General features: G+C 36.8%; 1 protein-coding gene across 5 annotated transcripts; it reads right to left on the bottom strand.

Annotated features, from left to right (window-relative positions):
- Positions 1-376: 376 nt before the first annotated feature.
- On the bottom strand, positions 377-15,709 carry LOC124855045 (procathepsin L-like). 5 transcript variants are annotated; one of them, XM_047344317.1, is made up of 8 exons: positions 15,575-15,654; positions 4,942-5,062; positions 4,735-4,857; positions 2,410-2,562; positions 2,106-2,330; positions 1,597-1,762; positions 732-834; positions 377-608 (listed from the first exon to the last, which is right to left on the bottom strand). In XM_047344317.1, exons 2-8 carry the CDS (start codon positions 5,059-5,061, stop codon positions 509-511), a joined length of 990 nt encoding a protein of 329 aa, XP_047200273.1. In that variant the 5' UTR covers position 5,062; positions 15,575-15,654; the 3' UTR covers positions 377-508. The 5 variants fall into 5 exon arrangements, with proteins under 5 accessions (XP_047200273.1, XP_047200271.1, XP_047200270.1 ...); XM_047344315.1 differs by lacking the exons at positions 1,597-1,762; positions 2,106-2,330; positions 2,410-2,562; ... (1 more) ...; positions 4,942-5,062; positions 15,575-15,654 and adding exons at positions 10,783-10,948; positions 11,271-11,495; positions 11,575-11,727; ... (1 more) ...; positions 14,426-14,546; positions 15,398-15,551; XM_047344314.1 differs by lacking the exons at positions 2,106-2,330; positions 2,410-2,562; positions 4,735-4,857; positions 4,942-5,062; positions 15,575-15,654 and adding exons at positions 11,271-11,495; positions 11,575-11,727; positions 14,219-14,341; positions 14,426-14,546; positions 15,398-15,542.
- Positions 15,710-16,196: the final 487 nt, after the last annotated feature.

The raw sequence follows: 16,196 nt of genomic DNA, 5'->3' as shown, positions 1-16,196 counted from the left end.
TTCTCTTCGAACCACCGCTGAGAGAAAAACTGTGAGATCTGAGGAAGAATAATGTGATAAATGAGACGTAGAAGGATGGTGACAAGTAATTCTATGAGCCAATCAGATGAAACTCAAATTAAATGCAGCAAATAAAAAAACAATTTCTATCTTTTTATGTTTTCTTCATTGTCAAGAGAGTTATCTAATCACTTTGGTACATTTGACATCTTGTACATTGTCATTGAAATAAACACAGCAACTAAAAAATACACTTAAAACTTATGAGATATGCAAAAGAGTACAAAGCAAGTTTTTTCTTGATTATCATCCAAGAATTAAAATCATCTGTGAGAAAGGCCACCATGGCAGAAACCATAATTTTTGTGAAATTTGCTTTAGTTTTTTGGATATTTGCTTTATTTTTAACATTCAGGACAGCATCTGCAATTTAAAGAGAAAAAAACATCTTGTCTCTGATATTAAATTTAAAAAAGAAATCTTTTGAGAGATGATTCCGGTGACGTTTTCACAGAATTGGATAAACTGCAAAGTTGGCGATGCCGCAGAGGTTATTCTTGTTCCTCGCCATTCGGATGTAGCCTTTCTCTCCCCACTTAGTTCCCCAACTGAAACCACAAGAAAAGAGTCAGATTCAACATTGATCATACACGTGGATCCACATGTTTCTTTTCACATATGAGTGAAGGTGGCAGGATTTCAACTATCCAGTCATAAGAGGCAGCAGTCACCTGTTTTTCACCAGCCAGTAGTCTTGTCCGTTGTCGGTGCCGTAGCCCACAACCAGGACGGCGTGAGTTACAGAGCTCGAGCATTTCGGGTCGTTGTATACACCTGAAAGGTTCATAAGTTTAGTAACATGACACTGTAGATGAGAAAATTATCAAGTGTCACAAACCCTCTTGAAGTTTGAAGATTGAGTGAAGCCTCAGAAGTTATTTACTAAGAATGTAAATGTAAGAGATGAGTTCATAAACTGTAAACTTACCGTTGTTCTGACAACTTCCAGTGAAAAGACATTATATTTGATTTGCCAAACTAAACTAACAGAGGCCTTGTTAAAATAACCCAAATCCTCCTCACTTAAAATACATCTATCTATAGATAGAGGACCTTAATATAAATCTTACCACCTTAATAAAAGTTAAAACTTAGATTTGTTCACATATTGCAAAGGTTCATTCATCTTTAGAGACTTGGGAACAGTATAAATGCTGAGATAACAGTATTTATCCACTTTATAATGACAGTGTGAGCTTCAAATGCAGAATCAGAGGAAAAGATCACAAAATATTTCATTTATCAAACAGAAATATTGAGAGTATTTGTATTTTACAAAGTACAATCTTACTTGTACTTTAAAATCATACTTAATCCTCGTTTGACAGATTGCCTAATATAGTGGATACCTCCACAAATCTGAAATCAACAAAGGATAAATGAAACAAAATGATTTAATAAAAGCGAAATGTCAATGTGAAATAATTGTACATGTCATATAATCATTATATTTACACAGAAACCTCATGTACAGTGACCGATTAACTTCACTACAAATAAAGGGTTTTAGTTTTCTCAGATGAGAACCAGCCTCACCTCCTCTGTACTGGTGGAACGACGGCAACTTGGCGTCCACAAGCACAGAGATAGGTCCCACTGATGCTGTCTCGTCCCGCAGAGCGATCTCGTTTCCTTTTGGAAGGACTGTAAAATTAGAGCAGGTTCCAGCTTTTCCTTTCACATCGTAACGACATTTCCCGTCCTACAAAGAGAAATGAGACGAATGAAATCAGAAATTTGATGAATATAGAGTTGAAACATATATAACATCACAATATTACACAGTAAATTACACACATTATGCAACTACATTATGTTCAGTGGATTATTATTCACTTTACACATCAAAACAGGTTTGCAGCTCTAAAAAATAACAACTGGTTATAAATGTTATTCCTATTGTGTAAAAAATTATCAAATATTTGGAAATTACTGCAATAAAAAAACAAAAGAATCAACAAACAAACAAGTTAAAACTAACAAAAACTAAAAAACAGCATTTCAGGAGGAAATTAAATGTGGCCCTGGTGTTTTCTGAGGACAACCTTGGCTTCGTAGGGGTAAGATTTCTCGGAGTCGACGCCTTTGTTGCGGATGACGTATTTGAAGGCTTTGGAGAGGTATCCGAAAATGCAGCCTTTGTTACCGTCGGTGGTGCTGCAGTCCACCAGGTTCTGTGGACTCAGGGGGACGAGGACTTTGGTTTGCTTCGCTATCTGCCCCTCGAGAGCCCCCATAGAGCTGAAGGCCCAGCACGACCCACATTTGCCCTTTTGAAGAGAGGAAAATATAATGACCACGTTTCTCATCGTAGGTTCTTCATCAGATTGTGCTCAGCTGATTTCTTACTTGGTTCTGCACAGCACTGACCAGGCCCGACTTCCTCCAGTCAACACTCGGAGGCGCCACTGAGCCGCTCGCTCTCTTGAATGTCTCGTTTCTGAGAAGATCCACCTCCTCCGGCCTCGCACCGTTCAGCCTCTCGTTGATCTCCTCGGTTGTCTTAACAGAAAAAGGACTGTAAAACACTAGAAAGGAAATAATACAGAAATGTAATATATATCTCTACTTAAGTCTGGACCCATTTTTTTCTTGGAATATTGTGTATCAGCAGGTTAAATGTATTTACTGTATTTTTACAGCACTTCTCATCGACCTCTCTAAGTGCTTCACAGTACAAGTCACATCCACCCATTCAAACACAAATTCATTCAGCGTTACTATACACAGCGCTTTTTCTACAACACGTCGTTCACACACTGTCGGCACAACTGTCAGTTGCAATCTGCGGTTTCAATGCACTTCGGAATGCAGACTGGTGAAACCGGGGATCGAACCACCGACTACCATCTGTGGCATAGGTACAGCGGGTTGTCCTTTAACCGCAAGGTGGAAGTTTCAATCCCAGTTTCCCTCGTTATCTCCTGACGTAACCATGACAGAGAAAGTGCTGCACACAAATGCACTGTATGAATGTGCGTGTATATACTGTCATATACATGTTTTATTGATTTGTGTCCAGCATTATTATTATTATTATTATTATTATATTATGTCCTGCACTTCACTTACATTTTGCTGCAAAATCCTCCTGTGTCTCCTGTCAGATTGGACAATAATCCCACTTTAATTGATCCCAACACCTTTATTTGTCTCAAAGGAAACTGTATCACCTCGTCCTTCGGGATCTTTGACTGGAGGCCAAACGCCTGAATGTGTCCAAATCATTGTTTCCAGTTTCCTGCAGCGTCAACACGTCACACCTACACACCTCCACTCTCCTCTCCTGAGGCTTCCTGCTGTCTTTAGGCTCATCACACAAAACAACCTCTTTCCAGTACCTTCCAGTGCATCTTTATCAAGGCCCCCCCCCCCTCTTTTTATATGAATTTATGTAACTTCATTGCTTCACCTCATGATCTGTAGGTCATATAACGCTACTGATTGTCCAGATTGGCCCAGCAGCCTCTTCTGGATTAATTTAATCAGATTGTATAAAGTCAGATTAGAGCTGTTCTATAGGTTGAGCTTTAAATCAAGCCTTTAAATTAAGCCCACATGGTGCAGGTTTAAATGCAGATTAACAGTGTTGCTCTGCCTTGTACCAGTGAAGGTCAATGGATTCACTTTAGCTTATGAGTCAGTGTAGTGATACAGTGTGAGGAGAATTGTGTCTTCTGGCTAAATGTTTGTCATGAAGTTTATATCCACCAGAGGTCTCACACACACATTTCTGTCCTGAACAAACTCTGGTTCTGTTATTTGACCATTGTTTGGCTGCAAATTCCTTTATATTGAAAATATGAAGTTATGGATTATTAGTTTTCCTTAGTTATATAACTGTTGGATCCTAAGCTGTTACCATAAAGCCATGTGAGTCGTAGGATGTGCACAGTACTGCAGCCAGTAAACTCGGATTATTACCTCCACCACGGAAGTTATGTTTCCACCCGGCTGTTTGATTTGTTTGTTTCAACAGGATTATGCAAAAACTGCAAAACAGATTTCCATGAAACTTGGTGGATGTTTGGGACGAAGGTCAAGAAACTAACCCGTTCAATTTAGACACAGATTCAGGATTCAAACAGACTGTTGGGCCTCGGTGGAGGTTTGTGCTCCACTGAGATCCCTTCTAGTATTGAAGCAGTTATTCAGTTCACTGTTGTTAAGTAAGTAGATGAACAGAGCAAAAAATAGACAGTTAACTACACAAAGCTGTGCAAGACAAAAAGTGAAAAATAGATAAATAGATAAATAGATAAATAGATAAATCAAAGTACGATAGTATTAGATTTTACTCTGTGCAGATATTTAACTTGTAGCTCAAGCAAAACAAAATATTAGAGTTAGGTTTTGATCAGATTTTACCTACGTTCATCACTGAATTTCAACACCTCACACCCACATTAATACAGAGCACAAGAAAGGTGCTGCACTTGTCATTTAACACTTACTTGATTATTATAAATCATCTGTAATACAACACACGCCTTCTACATAGTTTTGCTAATAATTAGAACTGTATCTGTGTGAATCCAGACAATAATAAGCTTATTATCTGTAAATCTAAGAATTATCCACATTAACACACGTCTTTCTGTCATGATCCAAAACCGAGAAGTCTAAAGTTCCTCTTGTCAAAACATCAGTGTTTATGTTGGAGCAGAATCGTACCATGTCCGACAGGTGGTTCAGTCCCAAAGTGTAGCTGTGTTTTCCTTCTGAAGCCTCCTGGTTGTGTTTCAGCACCAGGTTCATGTTCTTCTCCCACACCGCTCTCCTGAAGCTGTTCTCCATCTGAAACATCAGCACTGACTGTGTGAACTACTAGTCTACCAGTGGGAGTTGTTATGTGTGTATATCGATAAAGAAAAGTCCCACCTCGTTGTCATAAACCCTGCGATTATTGACTTTCCACTCCTCCCACATCTTGTCTACAGCAGGTGAAGAGTGGCCGAGGACCAGAAAGGCCAAAAGCAACACCACATGCAAAATGTGCATCCTGCGAAGGAAGAAAGTAAAACTGATCACTTTATGTGAGCGATCACAATCATGCCCCCTATATGAGTTTTAGTAGAGATGTGATTATTCGACTCATCAATATACTTTTATATAATTGATTAAATTATTTTTTTTCCCAGTAAAATTGCCAAAATATAATTTTGTTACAGGCTTTAAATTCCGAGGGTTTATGGTTTTTCTCAAAAAACATCACTTCAAACGTCACTTTACTGGGAATTTGTGAAGGACCATTAACAGATGAGCAGATAACCAGGATTCTAGACAAAAATTTCATGATTTGGACCAAGCGCCAAAAATACACTTTAAAGTTTTTAGTAATTTGGCATCTTCTATCGAAGAGTGAATTTTATTTTCCATCCCGACAGTAAAAAACTAAACTCCCCCACTCGCTAGAAACTGTTTAAATAAAATGTGTTGATTGGATGAGTAGCAGTTCCATAAACAGCCTTAATATTAAACATAGAGATGTCATATTTCTATATAAATATTATCCTCTCCTTAAATGGAAGCTTAATATATTTTGGATAATAAAAATAAAAGTAATGATAATAAACATTAATTATAATGCACCTTTCAAAACCAGAGTTGCAATGTGCTTCACAAAAAAATTATATAATTGGAAAGATAAATCATCGAAAAACAGATCACACTCAGCAATGCAGTAAAAAACTGATAAAAGAACAACAATAAAACAATTAAAAAAACTAAGAGGAATAATCAATTCTAAATGAAATAAAAAATAGATCCCGACAGTAAAAAACTAAACTCCCCCACTCTTTGGAGTAGAAACATTCACAAGTACACATCAACAGTCATGAAAGCACTACGTACATGCACGGCTCAGTTAACAGAGTCTGAAACCTCAACATCGTGCAAAACAATCGAATATAGTCAAAGCTGCTGTAAGATGGAGCTTTACAGTTCAATAAGAATCAGAAACACACATTGATCCTGCACAAAAGACGACACACAAATATTCTTCTCCTCAAACAGGAGGAATTCAAACCTGTGATCTCTCAATGTCTTTCTCTGCAGCACAAACAAGCCAAACAACGTCGTGTCATTACATCATATAAACCATCTACCTTGTTGCAGAATATCAGCAGGATATTAAGCCACAAGAAGAAAGTGCAATCGTGTTGAAACGGACAAGAACACCTTCATACTTTATAGAGGAAGTTCATTTTTCTTACAAAATGTTTTTCTTGTTTGTTTTTTTCCCACTGGCTCGTCTTGTGATTCTAATTCTCAACCAGCTGCAGCAGTGGCCCAAAATATCTCTCCAGTCCGAGAAGTGCAAGCGACAGAGGTTGAATGTTAGGAAAAGGCCAGTAGATAAATGAAACTGCTCGTGGAAGACATGCAAGTGAATGTGAAGAGGAATCGTTTAGCGAATGAGGAGGATTTGTGCAAAGGAAACAGTGAAAGTGAATCTAATGTTAAATAGATCAGATAATCTGTCTATTTCCTGTGACGTGACCATCGCAGGAATTCATTACTTGTGATGGTCATGAAATATGTGACAGTAACGTTTGAACAGTCACAGTCGACTTTGATGCAGTGACAGAAAAATCCTGCAGATGGTCAACATCACTGCATTTCTCCAAACTAGTGCACTGATGTATTTCTGCGTTTGCTGCCCCTAGTGTTGGGTTTAGAAACTGTTTAAATAAAATGTGTTGATTGGATGAGTAGTAGTTCCATAAACAGCCTTAATATTAAACATAGAGATGTCATATTTCTATATAAATAGTATCCTCTCCTTAAATGGAAGCTTAATATATTTTGGATAATAAAAATAAAAGTAATGATAATAAACATTAATTATAATGCACCTTTCAAAACCAGAGTTGCAATGTGCTTCACAAAAAAATTATATAATTGGAAAGATAAATCATCGAAAAACAGATCACACTCAGCAATGCAGTAAAAAACTGATAAAAGAACAACAATAAAACAATTAAAAAAACTAAGAGGAATAATCAATTCTAAATGAAACAAAAAATAGATCCCGACAGTAAAAAACTAAACTCCCCCACTCTCTGGAGTAGAAACATTCACAAGTACACATCAACAGTCATGAAAGCACTACGTACATGCACGGCTCAGTTAACAGAGTCTGAAACCTCAACATCGTGCAAAACAATCGAATATAGTCAAAGCTGCTGTAAGATGGAGCTTTACAGTTCAATAAGAATCAGAAACACACATTGATCCTGCACAATAGACGACACACAAATATTCTTCTCCTCAAACAGGAGGAATTGAAACCTGTGATCTCTCAATGTCTTTCTCTGCAGCACAAACAAGCCAAACAACGTCGTGTCATTACATCATATAAACCATCTATCTTGTTGCAGAATATCAGCAGGATATTAAGCCACAAGAAGAAAGTGCAATCGTGTTGAAACGGACAAGAACACCTTCACACTTTAAAGAGGAAGTTCATTTTTCTTACACAGTGTTTTTCTTGTTTGTTTTTTTCCCACTGGCTCGTCTTGTGATTCTAATTCTCAACCAGCTGCAGCAGTGGCCCAAAATATCTCTCCAGTCCGAGAAGTGCAAGCGACAGAGGTTGAATGATAGGAAAAGGCCAGTAGATAAATGAAACTGCTCGTGGAAGACATGCAAGTGAATGTGAAGAGGAATCGTTTAGCAAATGAGGAGGATTTGTGCAAAGGAAACAGTGAAAGTGAATCTAATGTTAAATAGATTAGATAATCTGTCTATTTCGCGTGACGTGACCATCGCAGGAATTCATTACTTGTGATGGTCATGAAATATGTGACGGTAACGTTTGAACAGTCACAGTCGACTTTGATGCAGTGACAGAAAAATCCTGCAGATGGTCAACATCCCTGCATTTCTCCAAACTAGTGCACTGATGTATTTCTGCGTTTGCTGCCCCTAGTGTTGGGTTTAGAAACTGTTTAAATAAAATTAGTTGATTGGATGAGTAGTAAATACTATTATTGTTATTTTTATTCAATATAATTTAATCTGTGTTTACAGTTTTTACAATTTGTACACACTCAGTTCCTCTAGATCTGAGCATATACCTGAAATATAAAATTTTAATGTTGTATCTTAAATCAATTTTTTTCTGAGGTTTTATTTTATTTTACGTGTTTGAGTAAAATATAACATATTGAAAAAGCCTGAAATTAAATAAAAAATGTTTGATGTGGCCACATTTAGAGCAGAAATAAATATGAAAAGATTTATGTGAAATATGACACTTTTAAAACAATATTAAACATGAGTCATGAAAATGTTTGTCTTGTATTGATCCTTCTCCTCTCCTTAAATGGAAGCTTAATATATTTTGCGTAATAAAAATAATAGTAATGATAATAAACATTTATTTCTATGGAACCTTTCAAAACCAGAGTTGCAAGGTGGTTCACAAAATAATTATATAATTGGAAAGATAAATCACAGAAAAGCCAGATCACACTCAGCAATGCAGTAAAAAAACAGATATAAGAACAACAATAAAACAATAACAAAAACTAAGAGGAATAATCAATTCTAAATGAAACAGAAAAATAGACCAAAATGCAATTTTGATTCTTTATTAAACCATCAACAAATACAAGCAAAACCCTACACAGTTGATGTTTGTATGTTTAAGCTGTGAGTGATATTTAGCGTTAAATGCCACCACACGTCCTCATCAGTATGTTGCTGCTACATTATTCTGCATATAAGTCAAATCTATTTGCCCTGAAAGATGCAGAACATTATGGAAAATGGCAAAAGCGCTATTTTAAATCCGCCTGCAAACAGCCTTCCCTGTAATCACAACATCTAATAAACAAAACATGACATACTCAATGTAACAAATGCCTGGGAAATGCTGCCACTTTGATATTGTAATTTGTCCAGGAGACGGATGATGTTTGCAGTAATTGTGGACCCGCAGATAATTGAGCATTTAAGTCCGTGTGATGCTTCATTTGGTGCAAGGTTACACCGTCTCCCTCTTTCTGCTTTCAGACTGCATGAATCAAACAAGAGAGACAATCTGATTTTCTGTTCTCAATTGATTCAATATGAGTCTGAAGTTTTACAACAATCAAACATGAAAAAGTCAAACTTCTCTTCGAACCACCGCTGAGAGAAAAACTGTGAGATCTGAGGAAGAATAATGTGATAAATGAGACGTAGAAGGATGGTGACAAGTAATTTTATGAACCAATCAGATGAAACTAAAATTAAATGCAGCAAATAAAAAAACAATTTCTATCTTTTTATGTTTTCTTCATTGTCAAGAGAGTTATCTAATCACTTTGGTACATTTGACATCTTGTACATTGTCATTGAAATAAACACAGCAACTCAAAAATACACTTAAAACTTATGAGATATGCAAAAGAGTACAAAGCAAGTTTTTTCTTGATTATCATCCAAGAATTAAAATCATCTGTGAGAAAGGCCACCATGGCAGAAACCATAATTTTTGTGAAATTTGCTTTATTTTTTTGGATATTTGCTTTATTTTTAACGTTCAGGACAGCATCTGCAATTTAAAGAGAAAAAAACATCTTGTCTCTGATATTAAATTTAAAAAAGAAATCTTCTGAGAGATGATTCCGGTGACGTTTTCACAGAATTGGATAAACTGCCAAGTTGGCGATGCCGCAGAGGTTATTCTTGTTCCTCGCCATTCGGATGTAGCCTTTCTCTCCCCACTTAGTTCCCCAACTGAAATCACAAGAAAAGAGTCAGATTCAACATTGATCATACACGTGGATCCACATGTTTCTTTTCACATATGAGTGAAGGTGGCAGGATTTCAACTATCCAGTCATAAGAGGCAGCAGTCACCTGTTTTTCACCAGCCAGTAGTCTTGTCCGTTGTCGGTGCCGTAGCCCACAACCAGGACAGCGTGAGTTAGAAAGCTCGAGTTGCATTTCGGGTCGTTGTATACACCTGAAAGGTTCATAAGTTTAGTAACATGACGCTGTAGATGAGAAAATTATGAAGTGTCACAAACGCTCTTGAAGTTTGAAGATTGAGTGAAGCCTCAGAAGTTATTTACTAAGAATGTAAATGTAAGAGATGAGTTCATAAACTGTAAACTTACTGTTGTTCTGACAACTTCCAGTGAAAAGACATTATATTTGATTTGCCAAACTAAACTAACAGAGGCCTTGTTAAAATAACCCAAATCCTCCTCACTTAAAATACATCTATCTTTAGATAGAGAACATTAATATAAATCTTACCACCTTAATAATAGTTAAAACTTAGATTTGTTCACATATTGCAAAGGTTCATTCATCTTTAGAGACTTGGGAACAGTATAAATGCTGAGATAACAGTATTTATCCACTTTATAATGACAGTGTGAGCTTCAAATGCAGAATCAGAGGAAAAGATCACAAAATATTCCATTTATCAAACAGAAATATTGAGAGTATTTGTATTTTACAAAGTACAGTCTTACTTGTACTGTAAAATCATACTTAATCCTTGTTTGACAGATTGCCTAATATAGTGGATACCTCCACAAATCTGAAATCAACAAAGGATAAATGAAACATAAAATGTTTTAATAAAAGCGAAATGTCAATATGAAATAATTGTACATGTCATATAATCATTATATTTACACAGAAACCTGATGTTCAGTGACCGATTAACTTCACTACAAATAAAGGGTTTTAGGTTTCTCAGATGAGAACCAGCCTCACCTCGTCTGTACTGGTGGAACGACGGCAACTTGGAGTACACACCCACAGAGATAGGTCCCACTGATGCTGTCTCGTCCCGCAGAGCGATCTCGTCTCCTTTTGGAAGGACGTTAAAATTAGAGCAGTGTCCAGCTTTTCCTTTCACAGAGTAACGACATTTCCTGTCCTACAAAGAGAAATGAGACGAATCAGAAATTTGATGAATATAGAGTGAAAACATATATAACATCACAATATTACAAAGTAGATTACACACATTAGGATTAGGATTATTATTCACTTTACACATCAAAACAGGTTTGCAGCTCTAAAAAATAACAACTGGTTATAAATGTTATTCCTATTGTGTAAAAAATTATCAAATATTTGGAAATTACTGCAATAAAAAATGAAAGAATCAACAAACAAACAAGTTAAAACTAACAAAATCTAAAAACCAGCATTTCAGGAGGAAAGAAAATGTGGCCCTGGTGTTTTCTGAGGACAACCTTGGCTTCGTAGGGGTAAGATATCTCGGAGTCGACGCCTTTGTTGCGGATGACGTATTTGAAGGCTTTAGGGCGGTTTCCTCCTCTGCAGCCATGGTTACCGTCGGTGGTGCTGCAGTCCAGCAGGTTCTGTGGACTCAGGGGGACGAGGGCGCCGGTTCGCTTCGCTATCTGCCCCTCGAGAGCCCCCATAGAGCTGAAGGCCCAGCACGACCCACATTTGCCCTTTTGAAGAGAGGAAAACATAATGACCGCATTTCTTGTCGTAGGTTCTTCATCAGATTGTGCTCAGCTGATTTCTTACTTGGTTCTGCACAGGACTGACCAGGCCCGACTTCCTCCAGTCAACACTCGGAGGCGCCACTGAGCCGCTCGCTCTCTTGAATGTCTCGTTTCTGAGAAGATCCACCTCCTCCGGCCTCAAACCGTTCAGCCTCTCGTTGATCTCCTCGGTTGTCTTAACAGAAAAAGGACTGTAAAACACTAGAAAGGAAATAATACAGAAATGTAATATATATCTCTACTTAAGTCTGGACCCATTGTTTTCTTGGAATATTGTGTATCAGCAGGTTAAATGTATTTACTGTATTTTTACAGCACTTCTCATCGACCTCTCTAAGTGCTTCACAGTACAAGTCACATCCACCCATTCAAACACAAATTCATTCAGCGTTACTATACACAGCGCTTTTTCTACAACACGTCGTTCACACACTGTCGGCACAACTGTCAGTTGCAATCTGCGGTTTCTATGCACTTCGGAATGCAGACTGGTGAAACCGGGGATCGAACCACCGACCACCATCTGTGGCATAGGTACAGAGGAAGACACATAAGTGCAGCGTATGAATGTGCGTGTATATACTGTCATATACAGGTTTTATTGATTTGTGTCCATCATTATATTATTATTATTATTATTATTATTATTATTATTATTATTATTATTATTATTATTATTATTATTATTATTATTATTATTATTTATTATGTCCTGCACTTCACTTACATTTTGCTGCACAATCCTCCTGTGTCTCCTGTCAGATTGGACAATAATCCCACTTTAATTGATCCCAACACCTTTATTTGTCTCAAAGGAAACTGTATCACCTCGTCCTTCGGGATCTTTGACTGGAGGCCAAACACCTGAATGTGTCCAAATCATTGTTTCCAGTTTCCTGCAGCGTCAACACGTCACACCTACACACCTCCACTCTCCTCTCCTGAGGCTTCCTGCTGTCTTTAGGCTCATCACACAAAACAACCTCTTCTACCTTCAGTGCATTATCAAGCCCCCCTTGTGTTTACTCCACACATTCTCCATTCCCTCACACGTAAGTATTAATCTGAACAAAGAGACGACACTGAAACATGAGGAAATATCCTGGCGGCCAATATATATCTTTTTTTTAAATATTATGTGTAATTGCTTCTTGTACTGTATCTTGTTACATACTATACATAATTGTTTTGTATATATCAGGAGATAATAGAGTTAATTGTAATTTCTTTATCGATGAATTGCTTGATTGCTTTTCCCACTTTTAAATCCATATTTATTTAAATGCCAGACCTGAAGTAGCTGAAACTGTGATGTCAGAGCAACTATTTAATTATAGAAATTATAATATGGAACAAAATGCAGACCTATAGTAATTATATATATAAATATTTGACTTTTTATTTGAATTTATGTAACTTCATTGCCTCCCCTCATGATCTGTAGGTCATATAACGCTACTGATTGTCCAGATTGGCCCAGCAGCCTCTTCTGAATTAATTTAATCAGATTGTATAAAGTCAGATTAGAGCTGTTCTATAGGTTGAGCTTTAAATCAAGCCTTTAAATTAAGCCCACATGGTGCAGGTTTAAATGCAGATTAACAGTGTTGCTCTGCCTTGTACCAGTGAAGGTCAATGGATTCACTTTAGCTTATGAGTCAGTGTAGTGATACAGTGTGAGGAGAATTGTGTCTTCTGGCTAAATGTTTGTCATGAAGTTTGTATCCACCAGAGGTCTCACACACACATTTCTGTCCTGAACAAACTCTGGTTCTGTTATTTGACCATTGTTTGGCTGCAAATTCCTTTATATTGAATATATGAAGTTATGGATTATTAGTTTTCCTTAGTTATATAACTGTTGGATCCTAAGCTGTTACCATAAAGCCATGTGAGTCGTAGGATGTGCACAGTACTGCAGCCAGTAAACTCGGATTATTACCTCCACCACGGAAGTTATGTTTCCACCCGGCTGTTTGATTTGTTTGTTTCAGCAGGATTATGCAAAAACTGCAAAACAGATTTCCATGAAACTTGGTGGATGTTTGGGACGAAGGTCAAGAAACTAACCCGTTCAATTTAGACACAGATTCAGGATTCAAACAGACTGTTGGGCCTCGGTGGAGGTTTGTGCTCCACTGAGATCCCTTCTAGTATTGAAGCAGTTATTCAGTTCACTGTTGTTAAGTAAGTAGATGAACAGAGCAAAAAATAGACAGTTAACTACACAAAGCTGTGCAAGACAAAAAGTGAAAAATAGATAAATAGATAAATAGATAAATAGATAAATCAAAGTACGATAGTATTAGATTTTACTCTGTGCAGATATTTAATTTGTAGCTCAAGCAAAACAAAATATTAGAGTTAGGTTTTGATCAGATTTTACCTACGTTCATCACTGAATTTCAACACCTCACACCCACATTAATACAGAGCACAAGAAAGGTGCTGCACTTGTCATTTAACACTTACTTGATTATTATAAATCATCTGTAATACAACACACACCTTCTACATAGCTTTCTTTCCAGACAATAATAAGCTTATTATCTGTAAATCTATGAATTATCCACATTAACACACGTCTTTCTGTCATGATCCAAAACCGAGAAGTCTAAAGTTCCTCTTGTCAAAACATCAGTGTTTGTGTTGGAGCAGAATCGTACCATGTCCGACAGGTGGTTCAGTCCCAAAGTGTAGCTGTGTTTTCCTTCTGAAGCCTCCTGGTTGTGTTTCAGCACCAGGTTCATGTTCTTCTCCCACACCGCTCTCCTGAAGCTGATCTCCGTCTGAAACATCAGCACTGACTGTGTGAACTACTAGTCTACCAGTGGGAGTTGTTATGTGTGTATATCGATAAAGAAAAGTCCCACCTCGTTGTCATAAACCCTGTGATTTTCGACTTTCCACTCCTCCCACGTGTTATCTACAGCAGGTGAAGAGTGGCCGAGGACCAGAAAGGCCAAAAGCAACACCACATGCAAAATGTGCATCCTGCGAAGGAAGAAAGTAAAACTGATCACTTTATGTGAGCGATCACAATCATGCCCCCTATATGAGTTTTAGTAGAGATGTGATTATTCGACTCATCAATATACTTTTATATAATTGATTAAATAAAAAATGTTCCCAGTAAAATTGCCAACATATTATTTTGTTACAGGCTTTAAATTCCGAGGGTTTATGGTTTTTCCCAAAAACATCACTTCAAACGTCACTTTACTGGGAATTTGTGAAGGACCATTAACAGATGAGCAGATAACCAGGATTCTAGACAAAAATGTCATGAATTGGACCAAGTGCCAAAAATACACTTTAAAGTTTTTTGTAATTTGGCATCTTCTATCGAAGAGTGAATTTTATTTCCCATCCCGACAGTAAAAAACTAAACTCGCCCACTCTCTAGAAACTGTTTAAATAAAATGTGTTGATTGGATGAGTAGTAGTTCCATAAACAGCCTTAATATTAAACATAGAGATGTCATATTTCTATATAAATAGTATCCTCTCCTTAAATGGAAGCTTAATATATTTTGGATAATAAAAATAAAAGTAATGATAATAAACATTAATTATAATGCACCTTTCAAAACCAGAGTTGCAATGTGCTTCACAAAAAAAACTATATAATTGGAAAGATAAATCATCGGAAAACAGATCACACTCAGCAATGCAGTAAAAAACTGATAAAAGAACAACAATAAAACAATTAAAAAAACTAAGAGGAATAATCAATTCTAAATGAAACAAAAAATAGATCCCGACAGTAAAAAACTAAACTGCCCCACTCTCTGGAGTAGAAACATTCACAAGTACACATCAACAGTCATGAAAGCACTACGTACATGCACGGCTCAGTTAACAGAGTCTGAAACCTCAACATCCTGCAAAACAATCAAATATAGTCAAAGCTGCTGTAAGATGGAGCTTTACAGTTCAATAAGAATCAGAAACACACATTGATCCTCCGCACAATAGACGACACACAAATATTCTTCTCCTCAAACAAGAGGAATTCAAACCTGTGATCTCTCAACGTCTTTCTCTGCAGCACAAACAAGCCAAACAACGTTGTGTCATTACATCATATAAACCATCTACCTTGTTGCAGAATATCAGCAGGATATTTAGCCACAAGAAGAAAGTGCAGTCGTGTTAAAACGGACAAGAACACCTTCACACTTTAAAGAGGAAGTTCATTTTTCTTACACAGTGTTTTTCTTGTTTTTTCCCCCCACATTTAGTGCTGATGATGCTGATAATATCAGCATCATCTTATTCTTATTTACTTTATCCACTGCATGTGCTTGATTTCCTGGCCTGGATCATTGTTTTTCTGTCACTGCCAAGTTGTCAGGCAACGTAAACCACCATAAAACTACAACATATCATTTTTACACATTTTTTCTTGTGCCGATCTAAGAAATAAGATGTGAAAAGATCATAATATACTCGATTGTGAGTTTGATAGATGCTAATTTTGTTTGTCTTATTTTAAGCCATGCTCGCTGTTTCCCTAGTTTCCAGTCTTTAAGTCAAGGTACGCTAAACTACATATCATGAGAGAGGAATCTAATCATCCATCTCTCAGCAAGAAAGAAAATAAATAATATAAATAACTAATAATAAGATAAAAATATGAGT

This window comes from Hippoglossus stenolepis, chromosome 17, assembly GCF_022539355.2.
Source record: "Hippoglossus stenolepis isolate QCI-W04-F060 chromosome 17, HSTE1.2, whole genome shotgun sequence".
In the NCBI taxonomy this organism is placed as follows: domain Eukaryota; kingdom Metazoa; phylum Chordata; class Actinopteri; order Pleuronectiformes; family Pleuronectidae; genus Hippoglossus; species Hippoglossus stenolepis.
Note: the sequence above shows the minus strand (reverse complement) of the source record. Positions and strands in the feature narration are given on the sequence as shown.